This window comes from Thermothelomyces heterothallicus (assembly GCF_042370625.1).
Source record: "Thermothelomyces heterothallicus CBS 202.75 unplaced genomic scaffold P884_scaffold_10, whole genome shotgun sequence".
In the NCBI taxonomy this organism is placed as follows: Eukaryota; Fungi; Ascomycota; class Sordariomycetes; order Sordariales; family Chaetomiaceae; genus Thermothelomyces; species Thermothelomyces heterothallicus.
In genome coordinates this window covers 91,223-111,933 of record NW_027192571.1, presented here as the reverse complement: position 1 = coordinate 111,933, position 20,711 = coordinate 91,223, and the positions used below count along the sequence as shown (strand labels likewise).

The 20,711-nt window shown below is 59.8% G+C and overlaps 8 protein-coding genes across 8 annotated transcripts; 3 read left to right on the top strand and 5 right to left on the bottom strand.

Moving 5' to 3' along the window:
* Positions 1-26: 26 nt before the first annotated feature.
* Positions 27-2,145, bottom strand: P884DRAFT_242655 (Snf7-domain-containing protein). Its single transcript, XM_069440281.1, has 2 exons — positions 1,755-2,145; positions 27-1,693 (listed from the first exon to the last, which is right to left on the bottom strand). Exons 1-2 carry the CDS (start codon positions 1,805-1,807, stop codon positions 331-333), a joined length of 1,416 nt encoding a protein of 471 aa, XP_069297760.1. The 5' UTR covers positions 1,808-2,145; the 3' UTR covers positions 27-330.
* A 277-nt stretch (positions 2,146-2,422) lies between these two features.
* P884DRAFT_259164 (ER-golgi trafficking TRAPP I complex 85 kDa subunit-domain-containing protein) lies at positions 2,423-5,438 on the bottom strand. The gene has a single exon (XM_069441318.1). It carries the CDS (start codon positions 5,206-5,208, stop codon positions 2,635-2,637), a length of 2,574 nt encoding a protein of 857 aa, XP_069297759.1. The 5' UTR covers positions 5,209-5,438; the 3' UTR covers positions 2,423-2,634.
* Positions 5,439-7,499: 2,061 nt separating this feature from the next.
* P884DRAFT_15879 (carbohydrate esterase family 4 protein) lies at positions 7,500-10,005 on the top strand. The gene is made up of 2 exons (XM_069437257.1): positions 7,500-7,987; positions 8,045-10,005. Exons 1-2 carry the CDS (start codon positions 7,561-7,563, stop codon positions 9,883-9,885), a joined length of 2,268 nt encoding a protein of 755 aa, XP_069297758.1. The 5' UTR covers positions 7,500-7,560; the 3' UTR covers positions 9,886-10,005.
* A 372-nt stretch (positions 10,006-10,377) lies between these two features.
* P884DRAFT_15860 (MCM2/3/5 family-domain-containing protein) lies at positions 10,378-13,671 on the bottom strand. Its single transcript, XM_069437255.1, has 2 exons — positions 13,253-13,671; positions 10,378-13,106 (listed from the first exon to the last, which is right to left on the bottom strand). Exons 1-2 carry the CDS (start codon positions 13,528-13,530, stop codon positions 10,466-10,468), a joined length of 2,919 nt encoding a protein of 972 aa, XP_069297757.1. The 5' UTR covers positions 13,531-13,671; the 3' UTR covers positions 10,378-10,465.
* A 103-nt stretch (positions 13,672-13,774) lies between these two features.
* On the bottom strand, positions 13,775-15,597 carry P884DRAFT_223076 (histone acetyltransferase ESA1-like protein). The gene is made up of 2 exons (XM_069439544.1): positions 15,455-15,597; positions 13,775-15,392 (listed from the first exon to the last, which is right to left on the bottom strand). The coding sequence occupies exons 1-2, from the start codon at positions 15,538-15,540 to the stop codon at positions 13,979-13,981; spliced, it is 1,500 nt and encodes a 499-aa protein (XP_069297756.1). The 5' UTR covers positions 15,541-15,597; the 3' UTR covers positions 13,775-13,978.
* A 176-nt stretch (positions 15,598-15,773) lies between these two features.
* Positions 15,774-17,074, top strand: P884DRAFT_15845 (ribonuclease H-like domain-containing protein). The gene has a single exon (XM_069437253.1). It carries the CDS (start codon positions 15,904-15,906, stop codon positions 16,897-16,899), a length of 996 nt encoding a protein of 331 aa, XP_069297755.1. The 5' UTR covers positions 15,774-15,903; the 3' UTR covers positions 16,900-17,074.
* Positions 17,039-18,781, bottom strand: P884DRAFT_199928 (cyclopropane-fatty-acyl-phospholipid synthase; the record flags this gene model as incomplete). Its single annotated transcript, XM_069438260.1, has 5 exons — positions 17,039-17,149; positions 17,202-17,457; positions 17,574-18,013; positions 18,071-18,206; positions 18,249-18,781. 5 exons carry the CDS (start codon positions 18,779-18,781, stop codon positions 17,039-17,041), a joined length of 1,476 nt encoding a protein of 491 aa, XP_069297754.1.
* A 1,118-nt stretch (positions 18,782-19,899) lies between these two features.
* On the top strand, positions 19,900-20,638 carry P884DRAFT_259153 (ribonuclease H2 non-catalytic subunit-domain-containing protein). The gene is made up of 3 exons (XM_069441317.1): positions 19,900-20,082; positions 20,167-20,456; positions 20,525-20,638. Exons 1-3 carry the CDS (start codon positions 19,938-19,940, stop codon positions 20,564-20,566), a joined length of 477 nt encoding a protein of 158 aa, XP_069297753.1. The 5' UTR covers positions 19,900-19,937; the 3' UTR covers positions 20,567-20,638.
* Positions 20,639-20,711: the final 73 nt, after the last annotated feature.

The window sequence follows — 20,711 nt, the reverse complement described above, 5'->3', positions numbered from 1 at the left end:
AAAGAAAGAAAAAAGAAAAGAAATATCCACACGAAGAGATGCTAAGGCATTATGGCGTGCGTCTCGCTTGTTTTCCCATGGTCCCAAACCAGAAATCGACCGTGGTGTGCCTCACCCGTACGCCTGACCGAACTCCGTAAGCTTCACCTACGCACTTGACCACATATCAGGACGCCTCTTGTACGTAACCCAGTAATTATTAATGGCGTTTTGGATATTGGGGTCGGGTCGCTCATTCGTGCACTATCGAGGGGATCGGAATTAGCACTCCTTTACCACTGCCGATAACAACAGAAACAGTGAGGAGGGAAAACTCGATGGGGGCGTCCTCTAGCGCTCCGGGGTTTCCGTCAGGGACATCCTACTCATCATGTCCTCGGCCGCCCGCACCTCCTTGTCCTTATCCTCCCCCGGCTCGGGCAGCTTGACGTCGCCGCGCGGCGCCTCCCCGGCGGCGGCCAGGCGCCTCCGCGTCTCCTCCGCCTCCCTCCTCTCGCGCTCCTCCCGCTCGGCCCGCTCGGCCTCTTCCGCCTTCCTCCTCTCCTCGCCCTCGAGCGCGGCCAGCTCGTCGTCCACCTCGGCCTCGTCCACGACGACGGCGCCGGCCGACTCGGCCAGGATGCTGCCGACCTCGTCGGCGGCGGCCATCTGCTCGCGCAGCCGGCCGACGACCTCCTCGACGCCCTCGGCGCCGCCCACGCGCGCGTGCAGGCTCGCGAGCGCCGCGCCCGACGCCTCCATGACGCGGACGAGCTGCACGTTGTCGGCGGCCTGCTCGATCTGCGCGGCGACCTGCTCGAGCTGGTTGACGGTGGCGAAGCGGCGCGCGAGCGTCGACTCGGCCAGCTTCCGGGACCGCAGCGCCGCGAGGGCGGCCACGCGGTTGGACTTGGCCACGGCCTGCTTGGCCTGCGCCGTGAGCTCGTCGATGCGGCGGCCGAGGAGGGCGGTTTGGTGCGTCAGCGAGGCGATGAGCTCGCGGAGCTGCGCGATGGAGGCGTCCTCGGCGGTGATCTGGTCGGGCTCGTCGGCAGCCGCGCCGGCGGGCGATTTGATCTTGATCGTGTTGCCGTCGTAGAGGATGGCGGACTTGTCGCGCGAGAGGAAGCGCAGGAGGATGTCCATGTCTGTTTCGGAGATGTGCTTGCCTTCGACGAGCTGGTCGTTGAGAGTCCTGTAGAAATGGGCTTTGGTGAAGGTGCGCTCGAAGCGGCTCCGGGCGTTGGCGGCCGGGCCGTTCTGGGCGCCGAAGGCTTTGCCGGCCTCCTCGACATTGGCGACCACCACGAACTGCCCCGACGGCAGGGAGTCCTTCTTCAGAAAGTCGGCCACGCCTAGTTGCTTCATCGTCCAGGAGGCCAGGTTCCATACCGACCAGGACCGGCGGTATATGCTCTCCTTGGCGTCGAGGAACTCGCGCAGCGGGATGAGGTCCTTGGCCGCCAGCGCCTCGCGGACCACGGCACCCAGGGCGAGCGGCCTGCCGTACTGTTTCGACTCGAGGGCGCGGAGCAGTTGTTCATCGGAGTGGAGGACGAACAGGTCTGGCGCGCTTCCGCGACCCGCCGGGGCCAAACCGGAGCCCACAATGCGGCCCAGCGCCTTGCGCCATGCCGAGACGTTTGCTTGGTAGCCGTCTGGGTTGAGGGTCCGCTGGGTTTGAAAGTCGGAGTAGAGGGCAGGAAGGCGGCTTCTAAGGTGCAGTATGTGAGCGGTTCACAGCCCCGGCCAACCTCGAGCGAACGCAAACATACTTTCTGAAAGCAGGCTCGTTTTCCACGAGGAATTCGAGCAGTGACTGGCTCATGATGCAAACGCCTTGAGCGCACTTCTTCTCTAGGATCGCCGGCCCCAAACCTCCAGGACGCGAAGTGTACGGGCCCCTCGTGTATGTACGGATACAAGGCGTAGGGGTTTCCCCTTGGATTTGCTTGGATTGGATGACCGGGCAACCGAGAAGTGTATTTTCTGAATCTCCAGCGCCTGGCTGAGGAGATACAGAAGTTGAAGTAGGAAAAAAAAAAGGGATTAAATAGAAAACAAGAGCCCAAAGCAACACTTAGGCGCGTCGACAGGCAGCACAATTGCTTAGGACACAGCAACGCCAATCGCGCTTCAGGGATTAAGGTTGGATGGTTGCGACCAATCGACCGTTCGTTTGTGATAATGACGTCCAGGCAGTGCAGGCACCAGACACCGCCAGAAAGGGTCGCTTATCTTATCAAGCAACACTTCAAGAGTTGCTGGAGTGTGCCCGGCAGGCACCTAGGTGGGGGCCAATGTGACATTCCTACGAATAGGTTGGCTTGAGCTCTGGCTCAACAACCTAGCTCCTGCCTCAAGAGCTCAAAAGGATATATTATTCTTGGTTCGAGGTCTTCAAAGAAAATCATTACGCTGGATCATTACGCTGGATCATTACGCTGGATCATTACGCTGGATCATTACGCTGGAACTGAATGAACTGTATGAGGTATTTTGACCAAACCCGAGCATCATCTTTCCCTTCTATGACCATCGCCCTCGTCCCAGACCGCCAGCAATGACCAATACAATCATCGACAGCCGTATGATACAACGCCGACTGCATGCAAACTGCGAACCTTGTCTCCTTTTATTGCATTCCGTGCTGCGTTAGCCGAACCCATCATCGGGCCCCGAATCCTTTTCCTGTGTCGCCAGCATTACGGGCCCGGTGTCGTGCAGAGGTGCCGTTTCCAGCCCGGCACCGCCTCCCGGAGGTCTGATCAAGCTAGTCCTCCTTGATCTCTTGCTGCCCAGCGTCTCGCTCTCTTCGTCCAACTCCGTGGCGCCTTGCCCGTCCCTGCCGTCCCTCGCTCCGTGCGTCATGTCCGTCTGCAAGCCTGCCTTGAGCTGGTCGTTCAGACGTGCCAGGAAGTCGCTGGCCACTCCGAAATTCTGCACCCCACACTCGCCAGGCAACAGCGCATACATGGCGCGCGCGTGGCGCAGGCATTTTTGCGCCTGCACATACTTGGCCTGGGCAACCCACGCCTCGGCGCTAAGCACGCTCCACAAGGCCGACTTGCGCCGCCGACTGCCCCAGGCCTGGGACCCAGCGCCCTTTTTCGATGCGTAGCAAACTGCCATGCGTTCCTTGAGCAGCGCGTCGCCGATGGGTCCCATGAGCTTGGACTCGAGCACACGGATGCCCCACCGGACAGCCTCGTCGATCCCGGAGCCGCCCCGGAGTCGCAGGAGCTCCAGCCCCAGCACGGTGCACCGCGCCGCGCCGTACAGCGAGTTGCAGCGGATGTGGTAAGAGTACAAGGCCTGCTCGAGCATCTGGTTGATGGTCTCGATGCGCGTCTTGGACGACATGTTCTGCGGCATGATCAGGAGCGACAGGGCGGCCATCTCGTTTGCCGACGCGTGGTACTTCCACGCCTTGTCGTTCTGGAAGTCGCCGCGCAATAGGTCGTACGTCGACATGGCCAGCTTCCAGTCCCGCAGCATGAAGGCATAGTCGGCCAATCGCCTCATGATCGCCTCGGGGGTGTCCGCGCGGTAAAAACCCTGCGCGTCATAGTTGCTCGACGAGCTGGAGGTGCCCCCGGCGGAGCTGCGGCTCGAGCTGCCGAACGTAAACCTCTTGGACAGGCTCATGAAGCGCCCACTGAGGCCTCGTCGGCGTGATGCCACTTGGTCGTTCCATATCGAGACATTTCTCTCCATGGTGGGTATCACTGATTGCGTCACCATCTCCCGCACGAAGGTCCGTATGGCCGTCGCGTCGGACTCGAATATGTACCTCGTAGGATCTTCGAAATCCTCCCGCGTCTCGCTCTCTTCGATATCCGCGAGTTCCTCGGTCGCCGACATCCAGTCGCTCCTCGGGAGCGGGATGCTGTCGTCGTCCGTCGCGGCGCTCTGGGAGCTGCGGAGCCTCAGAAGATGGCAGTGCAGCCCAAAATTCCGCTTCATCTGCTCAAACAGCGCCATCGACTTGGCGATATCCCCGTTCTCCTCGTCGTGCACCAGGACGTAGTATCGCAGGAACTCCCCATCGACCCACGGCGGCGGGCTGCGCTTCCCGGTGCTCGTCTCCCGGTACAGCTTCTGCAGCGCCTCGATGGGCGCCGGGTTACGCGAGCTGATGGCCATGACGCAGGCCACCGGATGCGCAAACGACTCGTGGCACGCCAGCGGCATCCCGGAGAGCAACCGGCGCAGATACAGCGCGTAGTACGGCGAAGTGGCCTCCACATCCGGCACCTCTCCGGCGGGCGTCAGTGGCGGCGACGGCGCACCGGCGCTCCCGGCATACGCAACCTCGGCAAACCGCAAATGCCTTTCCACCACCGCCTCGACCTGCGCGATCACCTCCTCTCTCCCCTTTCCGTCCCTGCTCGCACCTCCAACCTCCTTCCCGTTCGAACCAGCACCACCGGCCGACACTGCTCCCTCTGGCTCCTCCACGCCCTCCCCAAACCTCACAAACCTCACCGCAAAGTCCTCCCACGCCCTTGCCGCTCCGCTACTGTCCCGAATCATGACCTTCCCCTGCACCCGCTCCCCAAACGGCCGCAACAACTCCCACAGCCCGCCCCCGCGGGTGCCCCGGAACCCCTTGTCCCGCACCAGGTCGTCCACGTCCTCGGACGCGTGGATCGCAATGTGCGGCACGAAGCTGCGCAGGAGGAGGCGGAGCGGGTCAGTCGGGCTACCGTCGTCCGCCCCCGCCCCCGTCCCGGCCGTGACGTCGAGGAGGGACTGCTGCTGCTGCTGCTGCTGCTGCTGCCTGGACAACGGGTTCCCGAAGACGGAGCCCGTCATGAGGGTCGATGCGCGGACCGGCGAGCGGGCGCTGCTGCTCGCCAGCGAGCCGGCGGGCGAGGCGGGGCGGGACGGAGGCGGGGAGAGGGTGGAGCGGAAGAGCGAGGCTGCGGAGGAAGGGGTGGAACGGCGGTTGTTGTTGTTGGTGTTGTTGGTGTTGTTGGTGTTGTTGTTCCCGTTGTTCCCATTGTTGTTGTTGTTGTTGTGGAGGGGAAGCTGGCGTGCCGGAAGAGGATTATCGGCGGAGGGAGCGGGCTGGGAGAGCGGGTGGTGGGCGCTGGTTGGGAGCGACTGCCGGGTCTTGGGAACGCGGGGAGAGGCGGCGGTCATGGCGGAGGCCGCTGGCGGGAGGGGCTGTACGGGCTGGGGATCATCATGTTGTGTGGTATGGGCATCATCGGGAGGCTGCATCGATGGTTGTCGGGGTCAGGCCTGGTTTTTTGTGGGAATAATTAAAGACGGTGCACCTCGTCGGGCTCGGGAGCGTTGGGATGGAGTTATGCAGCTTTCTCCAATCTAGGTTCTTGGTTTTAGAGAACAGCTTGGAACAATTTGAATTTTTGGCAATTAGGTCGAAACACAATCGGTGAACACGCCGATGGTGACCGAGTTTCTGAGGGTTTTGCTAGTTCCAAGTTTGCAGTAGGTGTTCCTTCGAAGCCATCAGGCTGGGTGGGTGGGTGGTTCGTCAGAGGCACGGCACGCACTGTGGTATTGCCAGGGTTGCTGGTTGCTGGCGATTGAACCAATCAGCGAGCCAAAGCATCACGTGGAGCCAGAGCCATTCTGGCCTGCCATTCTGGCCTGCCCTTCTCATTGACTTTCCCGACGGTGTTCAATGCTACTTCCCGCCGGCTCCCATTATGGATATTCTCGGAATTGTCATTTCGACAGAGGCTCAAGTCAACAGACTTTTTGAACCTCGCAACTTCCCAGTACGAAGAAGCTCAAAATAAGACGATCCCGGTTCTTCCAGCACATTGTCCGGGCCCACAGCTTGGAACGCAATGCGCTGCAAGATAACTATGGGAAGCGATTGATTCCTTCACTTAGTCATCGCGAGCACCACAGCTTCGCAGCGAACTATAACGGCCGCTCAAGTACCCCGTATGTTAATTGTTTTCGGGTCGAAGGTCGCAGGAAGTACGACAATTCCCGTACGACAGAAGCTGGCCAGCAGATATTTCGGCCATCGATCTCTACAGACATTAGCCAACTCGGCTGAATTTCTAGTCTGCTTTCTGCTTCGGGCGACTGGTTCGGAAGTAACGTTGAGACCAAAGGCGCGAGCAGGTTCAGCTCCCAGCTGGGAGAAATCCGCGACGATCGCTGCATTCAACGCCCGTGTGTTACGAGATATATCACTCCCATCCGGCTGAAGGTTGGCATTGTTCCTGCACGCAGTACGGATGTACAAATATTCGAACCCTGTTGCTGGCGATGCTAGCGGGGAGCAAACCCATCGGCACCCGCAATGCCGAGCTGCGGACGTAACCGGTCCGAACAAATGCTACAGTTATGACCGGAGAACGAGTACAATGCGTGGACGCAAGAGCACAAAAACTAGTCAGCGGCCGGTACGGAGTACGGAAGAGCGTGTGTTCATGCACTACTCTGTACCTGCGCAGTGCCGCTATGAGACTGCCGTAGGCAGAGGGTGCCCGTCAAAGTACGGAATACATCCGTACACTACTGAACCTCAGTGTTGTCAACCCCGGCTTCTTGACGAGAGCGGGATCTGCAAGGCTAAGCTTCGGCTATGCTTGCCGAGCGGTCCCCTGTCGAGCTACCCCTGATTGAGCCCAACTCGCAGCGTCGGTGCCGGGAGGAGCCAGCCGCAACTTGGACTGGCAATCACCTCATCGCTCACTACCACAGCAGGACGCGACGTTGTCAACAACAAGTACTACCTTCTGCTGTTAGGTGTTTATCGACTCCTTTGTAACGGGGACGATCGCTCAACCCTGCTTCCGGAGACACAAGGAAGGGCCTAAGACACCTGGCAAGAGTGTTCTCCATGGAGCGTCTATTGCTATATACCCCTACGTCTCTTGTCACTCCACCGCCGTACACGATTCGAGGACCACCGAGATTCTCTCCGCCCAAGACCGGCCGCGTCCCGGCACGCGGATATGATTATCCTTGCTTTCACCCGCTGCCATTAATGACCATTGCACACGAGAACGGACGCACATGGCGTAAGCTAATATAATCCGCATACACCCCAACGTTCCGTTCCGTATAGAGGTCCGCCAGTCCGCTTTCCATTTGCCAAAGGATTTTTTGGGCCAGCATGCCGCCCCTGGGCAGCGAGGGCAACACGACCAATGTACGGAGTACCTCGCAGACAGCGAGGTGCCAATAGTGCGACCAATTTATGCATTTCATATATGCACCCACCCTCCTGTTGAACTACCGGGGTCCGGCTTCCGCGCCTCTCACATCGTCAGTTATAATAAACTCGCCTGCGGCAGCCACCGTTGGGCGCCTCGGTGGCCCGACATGCTTCATCCTTAGGCTCTGCCCGGTTGCTGCTCGTCATGCTGCTAAACCGCCGTCATCTTGTAGCCGGCGTGGCTGGCCTCTTGGCCGCCACCGGTGTTCATGCCGCGTGCTCGTCTGATCTAGTCATTGACGACTTCACAACATGGCTGACTGGCCTCAACAACCTTGGTTCGGAAAACGGGGGTAAGGCCCAGGTCCCCGGACCTCATTCAGTCGCTCAGAAATAACAGCTGACAGGTGCTCTTAGACGATGGAACCATGACGGCCATCGCGGCGTCCCCCGGACAGGTCGTCTTCGTCCCAAAAGATGACGGCTCGTACTTTTACGAGTCGTTCCCGTGCCAGCAAGCCATCACCGAGGGCTACAGCGCAATCCAGTTCTCCGTCCTGGGGCCGGAGCGCGGCTCCTTTGCATTTGAGCTGCAAACCACGTCCAGCTGCGAGGACGAAGAGGGGGTCTACAACAGTTCTTGGACTGAAGTGGGCGACCTGACTGGCGAGCGGCAGACCATCACTCTCCCTCTCGAAGGGTGGGACGACTCGCCAAACTACGACGGAATCGTCGGCCTGACCTGGTCCACCTTCTCGGAGAACGGGATCCAGTGGTCGGTTGGCAACGTCAGTCTCGTCTGTGGAGGTGGGGGGGATGAAGGGGACGGCGGCGGCTCTGCTTCCCAGAGCTCACGTAGGCAACCCCGAGCCAGACTTCAGTGACCCGGAATAGGTAGTTAACACGGAGCAGCGGTTGCCACCAAGCCGGCCGCAACAACTGCGACGTCATCCCAGGGTACAACTTCCTCGCCTGCCGTGTCCTCTCCGCCGGCAACGTGTTCCAACCTGCTGATTGACGATTGGGCGTCCCAGTCCCGCCTGACCTTCCTCGGCTACAACGCCATGGAGCAGACCTCGAGCGACGACGAGTCCATGTCGTCGGTCGTTGTCAGCGACAACAGAGTCACGCTGACGCCCAGGGACGACGACTCGTACTTTTACAGCCAGTTCGGCTGCCTGGACGCCAGAGAGCAGTATGGCGGCATATCCTTCTCCGTCCAGGCAAAGAGGGGGACCAGTTTCTCCGTGACGCTGGCGTACGTGACGAAGTGCGGGTCCCAGAACGAGCAGAGCGTCACACAGTCGACCGACGAGCTGGGATGGACCTTTGACGGCACCGAGAAGCTGTACTCGGTCCCCTTCTCCGCCTTTGCCGACGTCGACATTACCAAGCTCACCATGATCTACTTTGGCGACCTCTCCGGTCCCGTCACGTTCGGGCCCATGTCCTTCTACTGCGGCTCGGCCCCGTCCGAGTACGAGCTGCCGTCGGGGACCCCGACGGCTCCGGCCATCACGGTTACGACGACGGCAGCCCCGGCCCCGACCAAGACGATGGTGATCGACACCTTCGGCGACCCGGAGACCAATGACCTGGGGCAGTGGCACGGCGCCGACGAGGAGGGGCTCACCACCACATTTGGCAACAACGTCATGACCATCCGCACCAACGACTCGGACCTGGCCTGGAACACGCAGCTGACCGACGACTGCTTGGACCTCGGCAGCTACGCGGGCGGCTACCTCCATATCGCTTACTCCGGCAGCAACAAGTTCAGCGTCGCCCTGCAGCAGCACAACGCCGCCTGCGACCCGGACGTCAAGCCGTACCCGGAGACGTGGGACTCGCTCGAGGCGGCGCGCTACGCCACCGCCAGCGACATGTACATCCCCATCAACCACTTCGCCGTCGACCTCACGCGCGTCATCGGGTTCGCTCTCAAGGGCTTCTACGGCGCCGAGCCGACCAGACTGACCAAGATCGAGATCGTCGACGAGCTGCCCGAGGACTGGCCGGGCGTCCCGCCCAAGCTGGCCTCGGGCCGGCTCGTCTTCTCGTGCACGCGGCCCGACTCGTTCGCCTTCGCCATCGACGACGGCGACCCGGCGCTGGCCCCGCGCGTCATGGAGATCGTCCAGCAGGCCGACATCCCCGTCACCTTCTTCACCGTCGGCCTGCCCCTGCTCGACCCGACCAACGGGCTGGCCGACATGTACAAGACCATGGCCGCCCGCGGGCACCAGATCGCCCTGCACTCGTACACGCACCCCCCGCTCGAGGGCCTCCCGAGCGACGCGGCCATCGACTGGGAGTACGTCAACGACATCGGCGCCGTCCGCCAGGTCTTTGGCGACGGCTCTCCCAATAATAATAATAGCAACAACAACAACAACAACCCGGTCCACACCAACTACTTCCGCCCGCCCTTCGGCACCGAGGGCGCCCGCATGCGCCAGCGCCTGGCCGCCAACCTGGAAAACCCCAATCCGTACCTGGTCCAGTGGAGCGTCGACGTGGAGGACTGGCTGTGGGCCGAGTCGGACACGCCCGAGAAGCAGCTCGACGCCTTCAAGCGCGACGTCGCCGCCGGCGGCAACCTGGTCGTCATGCACTACCTCTACAACTCGACCGTCGAGCTGCTGCCCGAGTTCATCGAGGTGGCCAAGGCCACCGGCAAGAGGCTGATGAGGGTCGATCAGTGCATGGAGGATCCCAACGCGCCGCCTCTGGAGGACGAGGAGGAAGGGTGACTGACCTTTGACGATGAACGTCTCCGCAGGAATAAATCCTCTGGAGTTTCTTGTATCAAATACGGTGGGCGTGTTCGCAACGTGTTTAGCGTGCGATGAAGACAACTCCTGGATTAAGAAGTTTGGGTGTTGTATATTGTGAGAGATTCATGTAGAGTGCGTAGTCATTCACCTGTGGCGCCCTTGAAACTGTTCAGGTAGCAGCTGCCACATAAGGGTCAAGCTTATACTTCCTTGCATATGAACTCAAAGCGTTATTCGACGCAGATTTCCCTATTACTACCTTTACCATCCCAACCGGCTCATGATCTATGCGACAGCTACAACCCAGAAACTCCGGACGCCCACAAACCTCGCTCTAAGTCTGCTAACACGATTCGGCCCATCCATATACCCCGTCGTTGATAATCACCGCTCCCAGCCCCATATCCTCTCTTAGAACTCCTCCACGGCACAGTTGGGGTGGAGCACGTAGACGATCTGCGCCGCCTGCGCCGAGCTGCCCTCGCCAGCACCGTCGGCATCCGCATCCGTCATGCCTTGGCCGCGGATTGCCATGAGGATGTTGTCCTGGTCATCGTTAGCATCTTTTGTTTGGCAGATGAGAAGGAAGGGATATTGTAAAAAGGAAGAAACGAAGGGTTGGGGAGGAGGGGGTCGGGGGAAGCAAAGAAAAAAGAAGGAAAAGGAAGGAAAAAAAAAACGAAGAAGAGAGAGCACAAACCTTGACCATCTTCTTGAGCACCTTCCGGGCCAGCGCCATCTCGTTGTTGTAGTCCTCCTCGTTCCGCAGCTCTTCCTCCTTTTGCTCCAGATACCACTGGATCAGCGCGTCGCCCTCGATTCCCTCCCCGCTCCCCGACGTCTCGTCCTCGGCCACCTTGGACACGAGCAGGTTGACCATGCTGATGTACTTGTCGTACGAGATGGTCTGCTTCTCCCTCTGCCGCTGCTGCTGTCCAGCAGCAGACGGCCCGGCCGATGCCTGTCTCTCGCCGCCCTCCTCCTCCTCCTCCTCCTCCATCGGCTCGTCCCCGTCCCCATCCGTAGCAGGGACGCCCGAGGCGGCGTCCGCCGCCCGCCTCAGCGTCTGTCCGTCCTCGTCCTCGTCCTCGTCCTCGTCGACCTCGACGTCGTCGTGCTCGACGGAGATGATGCTCTGCCGGAGCAGGTGGTAGGCCTCGTTGACGAACTCGGGCGTGATGTCCTCGACGCAGTTGGCCTTGGCGATGGCCTCGGACAGGCGGATCATGCTCTCGAGCTGGCGGACGGTGATGCGGTAGCTGTTGCGGCCGACGCCGCCCTGGGCGTCGTCGGCGCGCAGGTCCTTGTACCGCTGCACCAGCACCTCCTTGGCCTCCTCGGTGAACTCGGGCCGGAAGGTGCGGGCGAAGCGGATGTAGCGCTGCAGCTGCTCGGTGGAGAACTCCGGGGCGATGGCGGCGTCGCGGTTCTGGTGGATGCCGACAATGTGCTCGGCCAGGTGGCGGTCCACCTGCTCGTTGCACTCGTCGAGGATGACGAAGAAGAGGTCGAAGCGGGACATGATGGGGGCCGACATGTTGATGTTGGCGCGCAGCGTCGTCTTGCGGTTGTACCGCCCGCCCACCGGGTTGGCCGCGGCCAGGATGGAGGTGCGCGCGTTGAGGGTCGCCTGGATGCCCGCCTTGGCGATGGAGATGGTCTGCTGCTCCATGGCCTCGTGGATGGCCACCTGGTCGGCGATGTCCATCTTGTCGAACTCGTCGATGCAGCAGATGCCGTTGTCGGCGAGCATCAGCGCGCCGGCCTCGATGGTGAACTCGCCCGTCTCCTCGTCCTTGACCACGGCCGCGGTGAGACCGGCGGCGGAGGAGGCCTTGCCCGAGGTGTAGACGGCGCGGGGCGCAAAGTTGCAGACGTACTTGAGGAACTGGGACTTGGAGGTCGACGGGTCGCCGACGATGCAGATGTTGATGTCGCCGCGGAGCTGCATGCCCTCCGGGGTGGTCTTGCTCACCCCCGACAGGAGCTGCAGGAGGATGCCCTTCTTGACGATCTCGTGGCCGTACACCATGGGCGCCAGCGACTGCACCAGGCGGCTGTAGATGCGGTCGCTGTGCACCATGGCCCGGAGGTCCGCGATCTCCTCTTGCGTGTAGGAGGCGAGCACGGCGTCCTGGACCTCCTTGACCGTCTCGGCCGTCTCGAGGTTGCTGCCGGCCGTCATGGCGCCGACCACGTCCACGATCTGCGCCTCGCCCGAGGCGCCGAGGGCCGAAACGTCCGAGCTCACCATGCAGGCGAGGAAGGCGAGTCGGTAGGTCAGGTCGCGGACGCCCAGCGCCTTGAGGCCGCTCACGCCGCTGCCGCCGGCGTCGGCGCTGCGGTCGTCGCGGACGGCCACCCTCCGCAGGCCGGGCAGACCCAGCTGGCTGACGTCGGGCACCACGATCAGGGCGCCCGTGAAGATGCACTTCTCTCCGGCCTTGGCGCGGTCGACCATCTCGCCGCGCAGAATGATGTCTATCGTCCGCGGCATGCTCCCCGTGGGGATCTCGCTGCTGTTCTCCTGCACGCGCACCTTCTGCCAGTCGACAAACGTGCTCTGCCGGATGTCCAGCCGCCACGCCGTTCGGTTCAGGCAGGTGGCGTTGGGGCACTGCGTCGGCTCGGTATAGCGGAAGGTCTGTTCCACATCGGGCACCACGCTGCGGCAGGCCTCGCACACAAAGGTAGCGAGGGCCAGCTCCGGGCGGACCTCGGAGGTGCGGGTGACGGTGCCGCTGATGGAGAGCAGCTGGCCGATGTTGCGGGCCCGCAGCGCGCGGATGCGTGACACGAGAGGGAGGTTGTAGAAGGCGATGGAGAAGAGCTTGTCGGTCTGCTGGTTGGCCGTCTTGCTGCTCAGCTCGCTCTGGCTGGCCGAGCCCATGTTGCTGGCGCCCGACGTGTGCTGCTGGCTCGAGGCGGTCGGCTGGCGGTGCTCGCGGAAGTACTGCGGCTCGTACTTGGCGATCATGTTGTGCAGCGCGGCCGTCAAGAAGGGGAGGAAGCGGTAGTAGGACTCCATGATGCCCGCGGCCAGGGCACCGTTGTGCCAGCTCTCGAGGTGCTTGTAGTCGACGTAGAAGGTGGATAGCTGGTAGGTGCGCATGCCGTGGATCTGGGCAACGTAATACTTGTCGGTGGTGACGGCGCTCGAGGTCGGCTGCCCGGAAGCATTTGGGCTCTCGACGTACCTGTGCGCACGTACGGGTCAACAACATAAACATAAACGAACGCGAGGGATCAATCCAAACCAGAGCCAAAACCAAAACCAAAACCAAAACCAAAACCAAAACCAAAAAAAAAAAAAAAAAAATTGAAAAAGGGGAGGGCCACCCACCCCTCGATGAAGTTCTCAAAGGACTCCTGAATGATGAGGCCGATCTTGTCCTCGACGCGGGGAATGTTGGCTGGATCCGTCGGCCGGGCGCGGACCGGTACCTGGTCATCGGCGAAGCCCTCTGCCTCGCCATCGCTGAGTGCGAGGCTCTCGGAAGGGGGCACTGCGGGCCTTCCGCTCGACGAACCGGGCAGTCGTCCGGCGCGGGGGGTCCTCGACCCGGGTCCGTCCGATGTCATGAACCCAGCATCGCTGGAAGATACTGCGGGTGTCGCCATTGCCACGACCTCGATTGCGCGGCAGCCTGGTGTTGAGGGGTCAAGAGGCAGTTGGGGTTGGGCGAGGAATGGTATGGTTCGGGTCCAAAATCAGAAAACGCGGGAAAACGCGGGGTCGCGACAGAACGCGCTGGGAAACGCGAAATAAGTGGGTCTCATTTAATTGTCCCATTAGATGGATAAGACGATACTCCGTAAATGCGGTTCATCTGTAGTTAGTTATACGATAAACCGTAGTGTGATTCACTGATTCAATTGTACGTATTCGTACAATTCGGGATACATGCGGAGAACGGATTAACTGCACACTAAATAATTCACGTCTCTATAGAAGGGGTACACTCCTGCTGCAAATCCGAATGTCATCAACGGGTATATGAATCCAGCGCCTACTCTTAAGACCCAACTCGTCCAACGATAATGGTCGCAAACAACGCGTTTTACACAACTACCATCCCCATGTCCTGTTGGCCGCGGTGAAGACCGGAGGTTTCCACTGGATCCTCGACGGGTCGATCACGCGCTTCTGCTTCGCTCTCGACTTCTCCCGCTGCTTCAGGAGCTTCTCTGGTATCACGATTTTGTGCTCCCCTTTGTGATACACCTGCATCTTGAGCGCCTGCAGGGTGTGCTCGACGTCCTGGGTCGTCATGGCGAGCCGTGTTGCAATGGTCTCAATCGTGCACTTCTCCCCGCTCTCGCTGTATCCAAGCAGCAGATCAATGATGTTTTCCGCCCAGTATTGCCGGTAACTCAGCAGACCCAGATCAGAAAGCGGCTTCTCGGGCGACCCGAGCTTGCCCTCGATCTTGGATAGCTCGTACGAGAACTGGATGAGCAGCCGACCGTACCCCTTGCGCTGGTACGGTGGTAGTGTCAGGATACAAGCCACGTTGTATCCGTCCGCACTCTCTTTCTCCTTGGAGAAGAAACCAATGATGTGCGACCCCTTCTCGTCCCTAGACGTCATGACATAGAAGAGGAAGGGATCCACATCGTAGTAAAGCGTCTTGTGGTCCAAGAACATCTTGCATAGGAGACACAGGTTCCGGCACCATGTCCGCTGCCGCCTGCCGTCAATCTCGAAAAATGATATGAAGTCGTCCCGGTAGATCTCGTTCCCCGGCGGATGTTGTAGTGTGCACTTTGTGCGGTGCCGCGTGAAGGATTTCAGGTTGCCGAAGTAGCTCAGGCAGAACTCGCAGATATAGATGCAGTCCTCCTGGCTGAAGGCCTCCGGATATGGCGAGAAGTACCAAGGAAAGAGCACGTACCGCCCGAACTCAACCTTGTTAATGTTCCGGATGCGGGAAATCTCGGCGGGATTCTGCGTCATAGAGCCCGAGGTCCGCAACTTCTCGATCTCCTGCTCGCGGCTGAACGGCTGCGCTTTTTCTTTCTTGGCGGCGCTGGCCGGCGTCTCGTCCTCGTCCAATTCCATCTCGTCGGGGCCGACGCCGGGCGTGGCCCCGACCTCTAAGCTCGCATTCGCTCCGTCTTCCCCATCTGGCTTGTTTTGCGCGTCGGCAGACTCGGTCCACTGATGCGGTGTCTGGCCTTCTGACGCGACGGACTGCTCCCGCTTGCCAATCCTCTTCTGCGTCTTCTTCGAGGGTTGTGACTTTTTGGACACCGCTCCCGTCTTCTTGTTCTTGGCGTCCTTCAGTTTGTCTTTGTCCGGGTTGGGCCACTCGACATCCTGATCGAAGTCGATCCTATCAACCGTAACCCATTCGTCTAATCGCTTGTTGAAGTTATCAAAGTTACAATAGAATTGCTTGCCACTTTTGGTTTCCCTTATGCTGAGGATCTCGGCGCGCCGTGGTTGCCCATCTTTTGTGACGAGGGCGATGCATCCGATCCTGCGATGCGATGCAGTTAGTTATGGCCAGAAAGCGGTTTGCGTCCACCAGTCGAAACGTACTTGAGCGTATCGGGCGTCGCCTTGCTCTTCTGCATTGGTTCATTTGAGCCAACCTCGGCTTCTCCGTTAGTAGCGCCCGGACTCATGATGAATGTTGATGGAATAACGGCGAGTCGTGATGAAACTTGATGCTGAACGGGAAGTTCGAGCGTTTTGGCTTAGGGAGCGTGGGAGCGTTGGAGGGGCAGAATTCCCCGTTAAGCAAATTTGAGTGGGTCCCAGAACCTTGATGGCTTTCCAGCGGGCGCGCTAGGCCCTTGCAAAGGAACGCAGCAGCGCCCCACTTCACATGCAGTGGCATCCCAGGCATTTGCTGCAGACTCGCTCCGTCTCTTCTCGAACTTCATCGATGGTCTTTGCCTGAATAATACCAACAACGCCAACAACACACAACAACACAACCAAGAATGATGCACAATTTTACAGGAATTACCAACGGTTGAGCCGCAATGATAGAACTTTCGGCAAATTGGAAAAAGCTGCAAGCCAAGATCAAGGCCGAGTCGGCCTCGAAGCCTGCAGCACCGAAACGAAAAGCGGACGGCAGCGTTCCTGAGCAGGCCAAGGAAGGGCCGAGGAAAAAAAGGAAGCGGCAGCAGGACCAGGGGCGGAAGGCGGCTCAGCCGTCAAAGGATTCCTCAAAAGGTGACCAGTCCAAAGCCAAAGCCCCCATGGGCAACACGCAATCCTCCAAGATTGACGCCGTACCCCACAAACACGGCATCTCGCCCTCGCTCGCCGTCTGGGCAGCGGACAACGACATCTCGCCAGAGTCCATAGCGGAAGCTTATGGCCTCGGCCTCCGAGGCAACTCCCTGCTCTCGACGGACAACCCGGGCCGCCCAAATGAAGGACTAGCCCCTGAGGTCCAGGTTGGCAAGTATATCGCCATCGACTGCGAGATGGTCGGGGTGGGAGACGGCGGGTATGAAGATGCGCTGGCAAGGGTAAGCGTGGTGGACTTCCACGGGAAGCAGGTCTACGATTCTTACGTGAAGCCGCGCCAACGCGTGGTCGACTGGCGGACGCATGTCAGTGGCGTGGCACCGAAGCACATGGCAAACGCAAGGACGTTTGACGAGGTTCAGGCGCAGATTGCCGAGCTCCTGAAAGGGCGGATTGTGGTGGGACACGACGTCAAGCACGATCTGCGGGTGTTGGAGTTGGACCACCCGGGCAAGATGATCCGGGACACGGCCAAGTTCTCCGGGTTTAGGAAGTACGGGAACGGGGGGAAGCCCGCGCTGCGGGTTTTGGCGCGGGAGCTGCTGGGCGTCGAGATCCAGGCAGGGAAACACTCGAGTTTAGAGGATGCGCGGGTTGCAATGTTGCTGTTCAGGAAACACAAGCCGGCGTTCGACGTGGAGCATGCCAACCGGTATCCGGACGAGGCGAAGTCGAAACCGAAGAAGGGTAGCAAGGGGAAGAAGACGAAAAAACGCTGATCAATGCTGCTCGTCTTGCTTATGCCGCTCCACGGCTCGTGCTCGATCACCAATGAGGAAGAGGAAAGGCCACCACACGATTCGACTTGCTTGCCCATGAAGTTCCCTGTGCCATCGTTACCGGAGCCATCACCGATTCTTAGAGGGGAATATCCTCCATCAGTTCCATGGCACCCTCTCTGCCGACGGTGATGATGACGTCGCCAAGCGTCTTGGTCAGAAAACCGGCCTCACAGTACGAGAAGTAGTACTAGCTTGTCAGCGAAATAATCAGTCACTTGGGTGTGTGACCTGGAGCCTACCTCCCACTTTCTCCGAAACACATCAAGCTCCTCCTCCCTCGTATCCGGATGTTTCGCAGCGAGGACCTGGCGGATCTTGGCGTCATAATTGGCGAGGAATCTCTCCCTCCACAGGCGGAGGGTCCGGGCGTAATGGCCTCCGATATTTGCGACGGATTCGACGATGAGCGTGCCATTGGACTCGGCGGTGATATGGTCCAGCAGCTGCGTGATAGACGGGAGATAGCCGCCCGGGAATATGTACCGGTTGATGAAGCTAGAGTCAGTCGTTAGCGCTCCTCTCTCTCTCTCTCTCTCTCTCTCTCTCTCTCTCTCTCTCTCTCTCTCTCTCCCTCTCTCTTCCCCCCTCCCCGGCACTCAATTGAGACTCACTCTTCCCTTTCCTCGTACGCCGCCTGCCTTCCCTCGGGCATGGTGATACACTGCAGCACAGCTATGCCGCCCTCCCTCTTTAACAAGCGGTGCACGACCCCGAAGTACGCGCCCAAATGCTCCTTACCGACCGCCTCGACCATCTCGATCGAGACAATCTTGTCGTAACCGCCGGGGACGGCCGGGATGGCCCGATAGTCGAGCAGCAAGACGTCGACCTTGTCTCCCAGCCCCTCCCGCCGCACCCTCTCCTCGACCCAGGCCTTCTGCTCCCTCGACAGCGTCGCCGTCGTCACGCGACAGCCGGTCGTCTTGACGGCCTCGATGGCGAACGAACCCCACCCGGTGCCGATCTCCAGCACGTGGTCGCCGCGCTTGATGCGCGCCGAGGCGATGACGCGATGGATCTTGCGGAACTGCGCCGCCTCCAGCGTCTCCTCCTCCTCGTCCGTTTCCTCGTCGCCGTTGTCGTTTCTGTCGTCGTCGTCGGCGACGACGGAGTTGCTGCGGCGGGGAAGAGGAGCCCAGACGGGGCAGGAGTACGTCATGTCGGCGGACAGGAAGGCGGCGAAGAGGGCGTTTCCGAGGTCGTAGTGCGCCGAGGCGTTGAGGAGGGCGGTCTCGGCCGTATTGCTCCGCGCCCTCGTCGTCATCGTCCTCCCCGTGATCCCGGACGAGCAGCCGAGGAGGAGGAGGGATAGAGCGGTGCTGAGCAACGGGGAGGACGGGCGGGTGCTGCCGTTGTTGAGGCGGGCGCGGTTGAGGATGAAGAGGCGGAAGAAGGCAGTCAGATCCGAGCAGACGACCTCGCGGAGGAGGTAGGACTCGGCGAAGCCCATGTCGGCGAGCAGGAGGAGGCGCAGGTAGAAGTTAGGGGAGGTCACGGTCAGGGTGACGGCGGGGTTAGCGTGTCCATCGGCAAAGGATCGGCTATTGCCGTTGGGTACTGATGCGGTGTTTTTGTCGAGGTCCGGGGACTCTAGTGGCCGGCCAAAGACGTGGCGCTCTCGGTGATGGTCGTCGATAAGGATTAAGGTGCCGACCTCGATGGAAGAGAGCAGGCTCAGGATGGCCGGCTTAGCGATGGCAATGGCTGGCCCATAGGTGAGGTGGATGAGCTTGTCGCGAAGGTTAGCTGACATGTCAGAGAGCGCCTGTGAGAGATGGCCGATCAGGCCCGGACGCGACGATGACGATGACGATGCCATGGAGGCGATGGTCGGCGATGGTCGGCGATGGTCGGTGGTGTTACAGAAGAACTTGATTCGAACAACAACTGGTATCAACTTGCCAGCCCTATGATAGCTGCACGTGATGGAGATTTGGGTTTGTTTCCGACTTCTGAGTTGCCAAAAAGATCCATAATTGCAAGCATGTGTGCCCTCGCACAGAGTGGAAGGAGCGCGCCGGTTCTAGTGAGAGAAAAGGGGTGCGTGACTATGGTGACTCCGTCCATGTGACCTTCTTTATCCCCAAGGCCAGCCGAAAAATCCAGCGGGTTGGTTCAGATGGTGAGAGATCGAGCCAGCCCTCATCCTTAACCTGCAATGGAATCTCGAAATAGGAGTCAACTCCCTCGGCATGTACATACACCGCATCTACTCAACAAGGGTATGGTCTTTTTTTGGGTAGTCGGGAAACAGAAAGATTCGCGGATGGTTAATTATGTACTCTGTTTCTTCAAAATCCCGGGTCTCTCTCTCTCCACGGCCCTCATTCCTTCAGATCCCGGGCCCTTCATAGTCGATGAGGGAGGGTATCGTAAATGTAGAAGGACATTGTTTGGCATGATATCCTAACTGACATAATAAGCCCAGTGGATTGATACTGCTCTTGTTCGTCACGCTTGTACAGCACGACGGCAAATACAGTACAGTGAACTACGACAATAGATTCCATCAGATACCGCGACCGCGACATCTTTGGTTACGGGAATGTAGTGGCTGAAGTGGAGGGCTCCGGGCAGCATATCGATCTCCCATTGTGCGCCAAGTGGCGGTTTAATCCAAATGAATGACCCTTACGTTATTTTATACGTTAATCAAATATGACGAGCATTGTATCTCACAAGCAAAGGTTGTTCAACCGAGGTGAAAGCGTTGTCTTGTAATGTACCACGAAGTTCGTGATTGAACTGAAGCCTGATTTAAATGGTTAGTTATCTGATGGCCTCAGTTCTTCAATAAGTTAACAGAGTGCAACCCAGGCCCTCCCGGTGCCCCACATGCTTAACCGGAACCCCTGCAACTTTCCAGAGCGGCAGAGCGCAGGCGCGTCAACCGCGTTCCACTTAAACTTCGCTTCACCAACGCGTCTTATCATCTCTCGGCCCGGGACCAACTGCCGGAACAGAGCGGACCCAAAATGTCACAACCGATGCTCAGCGTCAGATCTGAAAAGCCTTTGGCAGATATCCCCAAGGCGACACCGCACGTCCTCCCGTGCCGCGTCCATCACAACGGCGCCGCCGAGCCTGCCCATCCCTTCTGGAACCCCCGAGTCAACGAGGGTTAGGATCCTGTTCAGTAAAGGCCGAGAGAGAGAGAGAGATGAGAGAAGAGCCCCTTAACTGACTCGCTGTTTTTGCCGCTAGCCGGGACCCGCACCGCTTATTTTCGGGGACGCAAGCTCCGGGGCACCGCCGCGAAGCTGCCAGATAACTACCGCGGCGTCGTCGCGACCGTGTCTGCGCCGAAGCAGCCATCCAGGCGGCCCGAGGAAGCCGACGTCATCGACCTCGAGCCCGAGGCTCCCCCCCAGGGCTCCCTGCAGGTCCAGGCCGAGTTTGACGAGATGGTCGTCTGGGGCCACGAGCAGCCCGTCGACGCCGCTGCTGACCCGTACCTGCGGGGGGTTGAGGAATGGCTGGCACTCGCAGACAAGGCATGACCTGACCACCTATACCGCACTGCACCTGCACGCCATTCTTGCTAACGCTGCTATGCTCCTAGATTCACTCGTACCCCGATCCTTCGACCGAGGAGAAGCGATGAGGCAGCGGGGGAGGATGTGGCCCATGCCACACCCCATGCATACAAGCTCCTGTCAAGACGACTCGCCGTCCCTATTTTGAGATTCGTGAAGTACGCGGATAGCACGATCCAGGATCCAGTAGAAATCCTCACCATATCCCCCTTC

Bases quoted from the DNA above. Each gene is read 5' to 3' on its own strand.
- P884DRAFT_242655 (XM_069440281.1), bottom strand. From the start codon at position 1,807: ATGAGCCAGTCACTGCTCGAATTCCTCGTGGAAAACGAGCCTGCTTTC. The intron at 1,694-1,754 runs GTATGTTTGCGT...ACTGCACCTTAG, and splicing joins AACGAGCCTGCTTTCAGAAA to AAGCCGCCTTCCTGCCCTCT.
- P884DRAFT_259164 (XM_069441318.1), bottom strand. From the start codon at position 5,208: ATGCAGCCTCCCGATGATGCCCATACCACACAACATGATGATCCCCAG.
- P884DRAFT_15879 (XM_069437257.1), top strand. From the start codon at position 7,561: ATGACGGCCATCGCGGCGTCCCCCGGACAGGTCGTCTTCGTCCCAAAA. The intron at 7,988-8,044 runs GTAGGCAACCCC...AACACGGAGCAG, and splicing joins CTCTGCTTCCCAGAGCTCAC to CGGTTGCCACCAAGCCGGCC.
- P884DRAFT_15860 (XM_069437255.1), bottom strand. From the start codon at position 13,530: ATGGCGACACCCGCAGTATCTTCCAGCGATGCTGGGTTCATGACATCG. The intron at 13,107-13,252 runs GTGGGTGGCCCT...ACGTGCGCACAG, and splicing joins TTTGAGAACTTCATCGAGGG to GTACGTCGAGAGCCCAAATG.
- P884DRAFT_223076 (XM_069439544.1), bottom strand. From the start codon at position 15,540: ATGAGTCCGGGCGCTACTAACGGAGAAGCCGAGGTTGGCTCAAATGAA. The intron at 15,393-15,454 runs GTACGTTTCGAC...ATCGCATCGCAG, and splicing joins GCGACGCCCGATACGCTCAA to GATCGGATGCATCGCCCTCG.
- P884DRAFT_15845 (XM_069437253.1), top strand. From the start codon at position 15,904: ATGATAGAACTTTCGGCAAATTGGAAAAAGCTGCAAGCCAAGATCAAG.
- P884DRAFT_259153 (XM_069441317.1), top strand. From the start codon at position 19,938: ATGTCACAACCGATGCTCAGCGTCAGATCTGAAAAGCCTTTGGCAGAT. The intron at 20,083-20,166 runs GTTAGGATCCTG...TTTTGCCGCTAG, and splicing joins GAACCCCCGAGTCAACGAGG to CCGGGACCCGCACCGCTTAT. The intron at 20,457-20,524 runs GCATGACCTGAC...CTATGCTCCTAG, and splicing joins GGCTGGCACTCGCAGACAAG to ATTCACTCGTACCCCGATCC.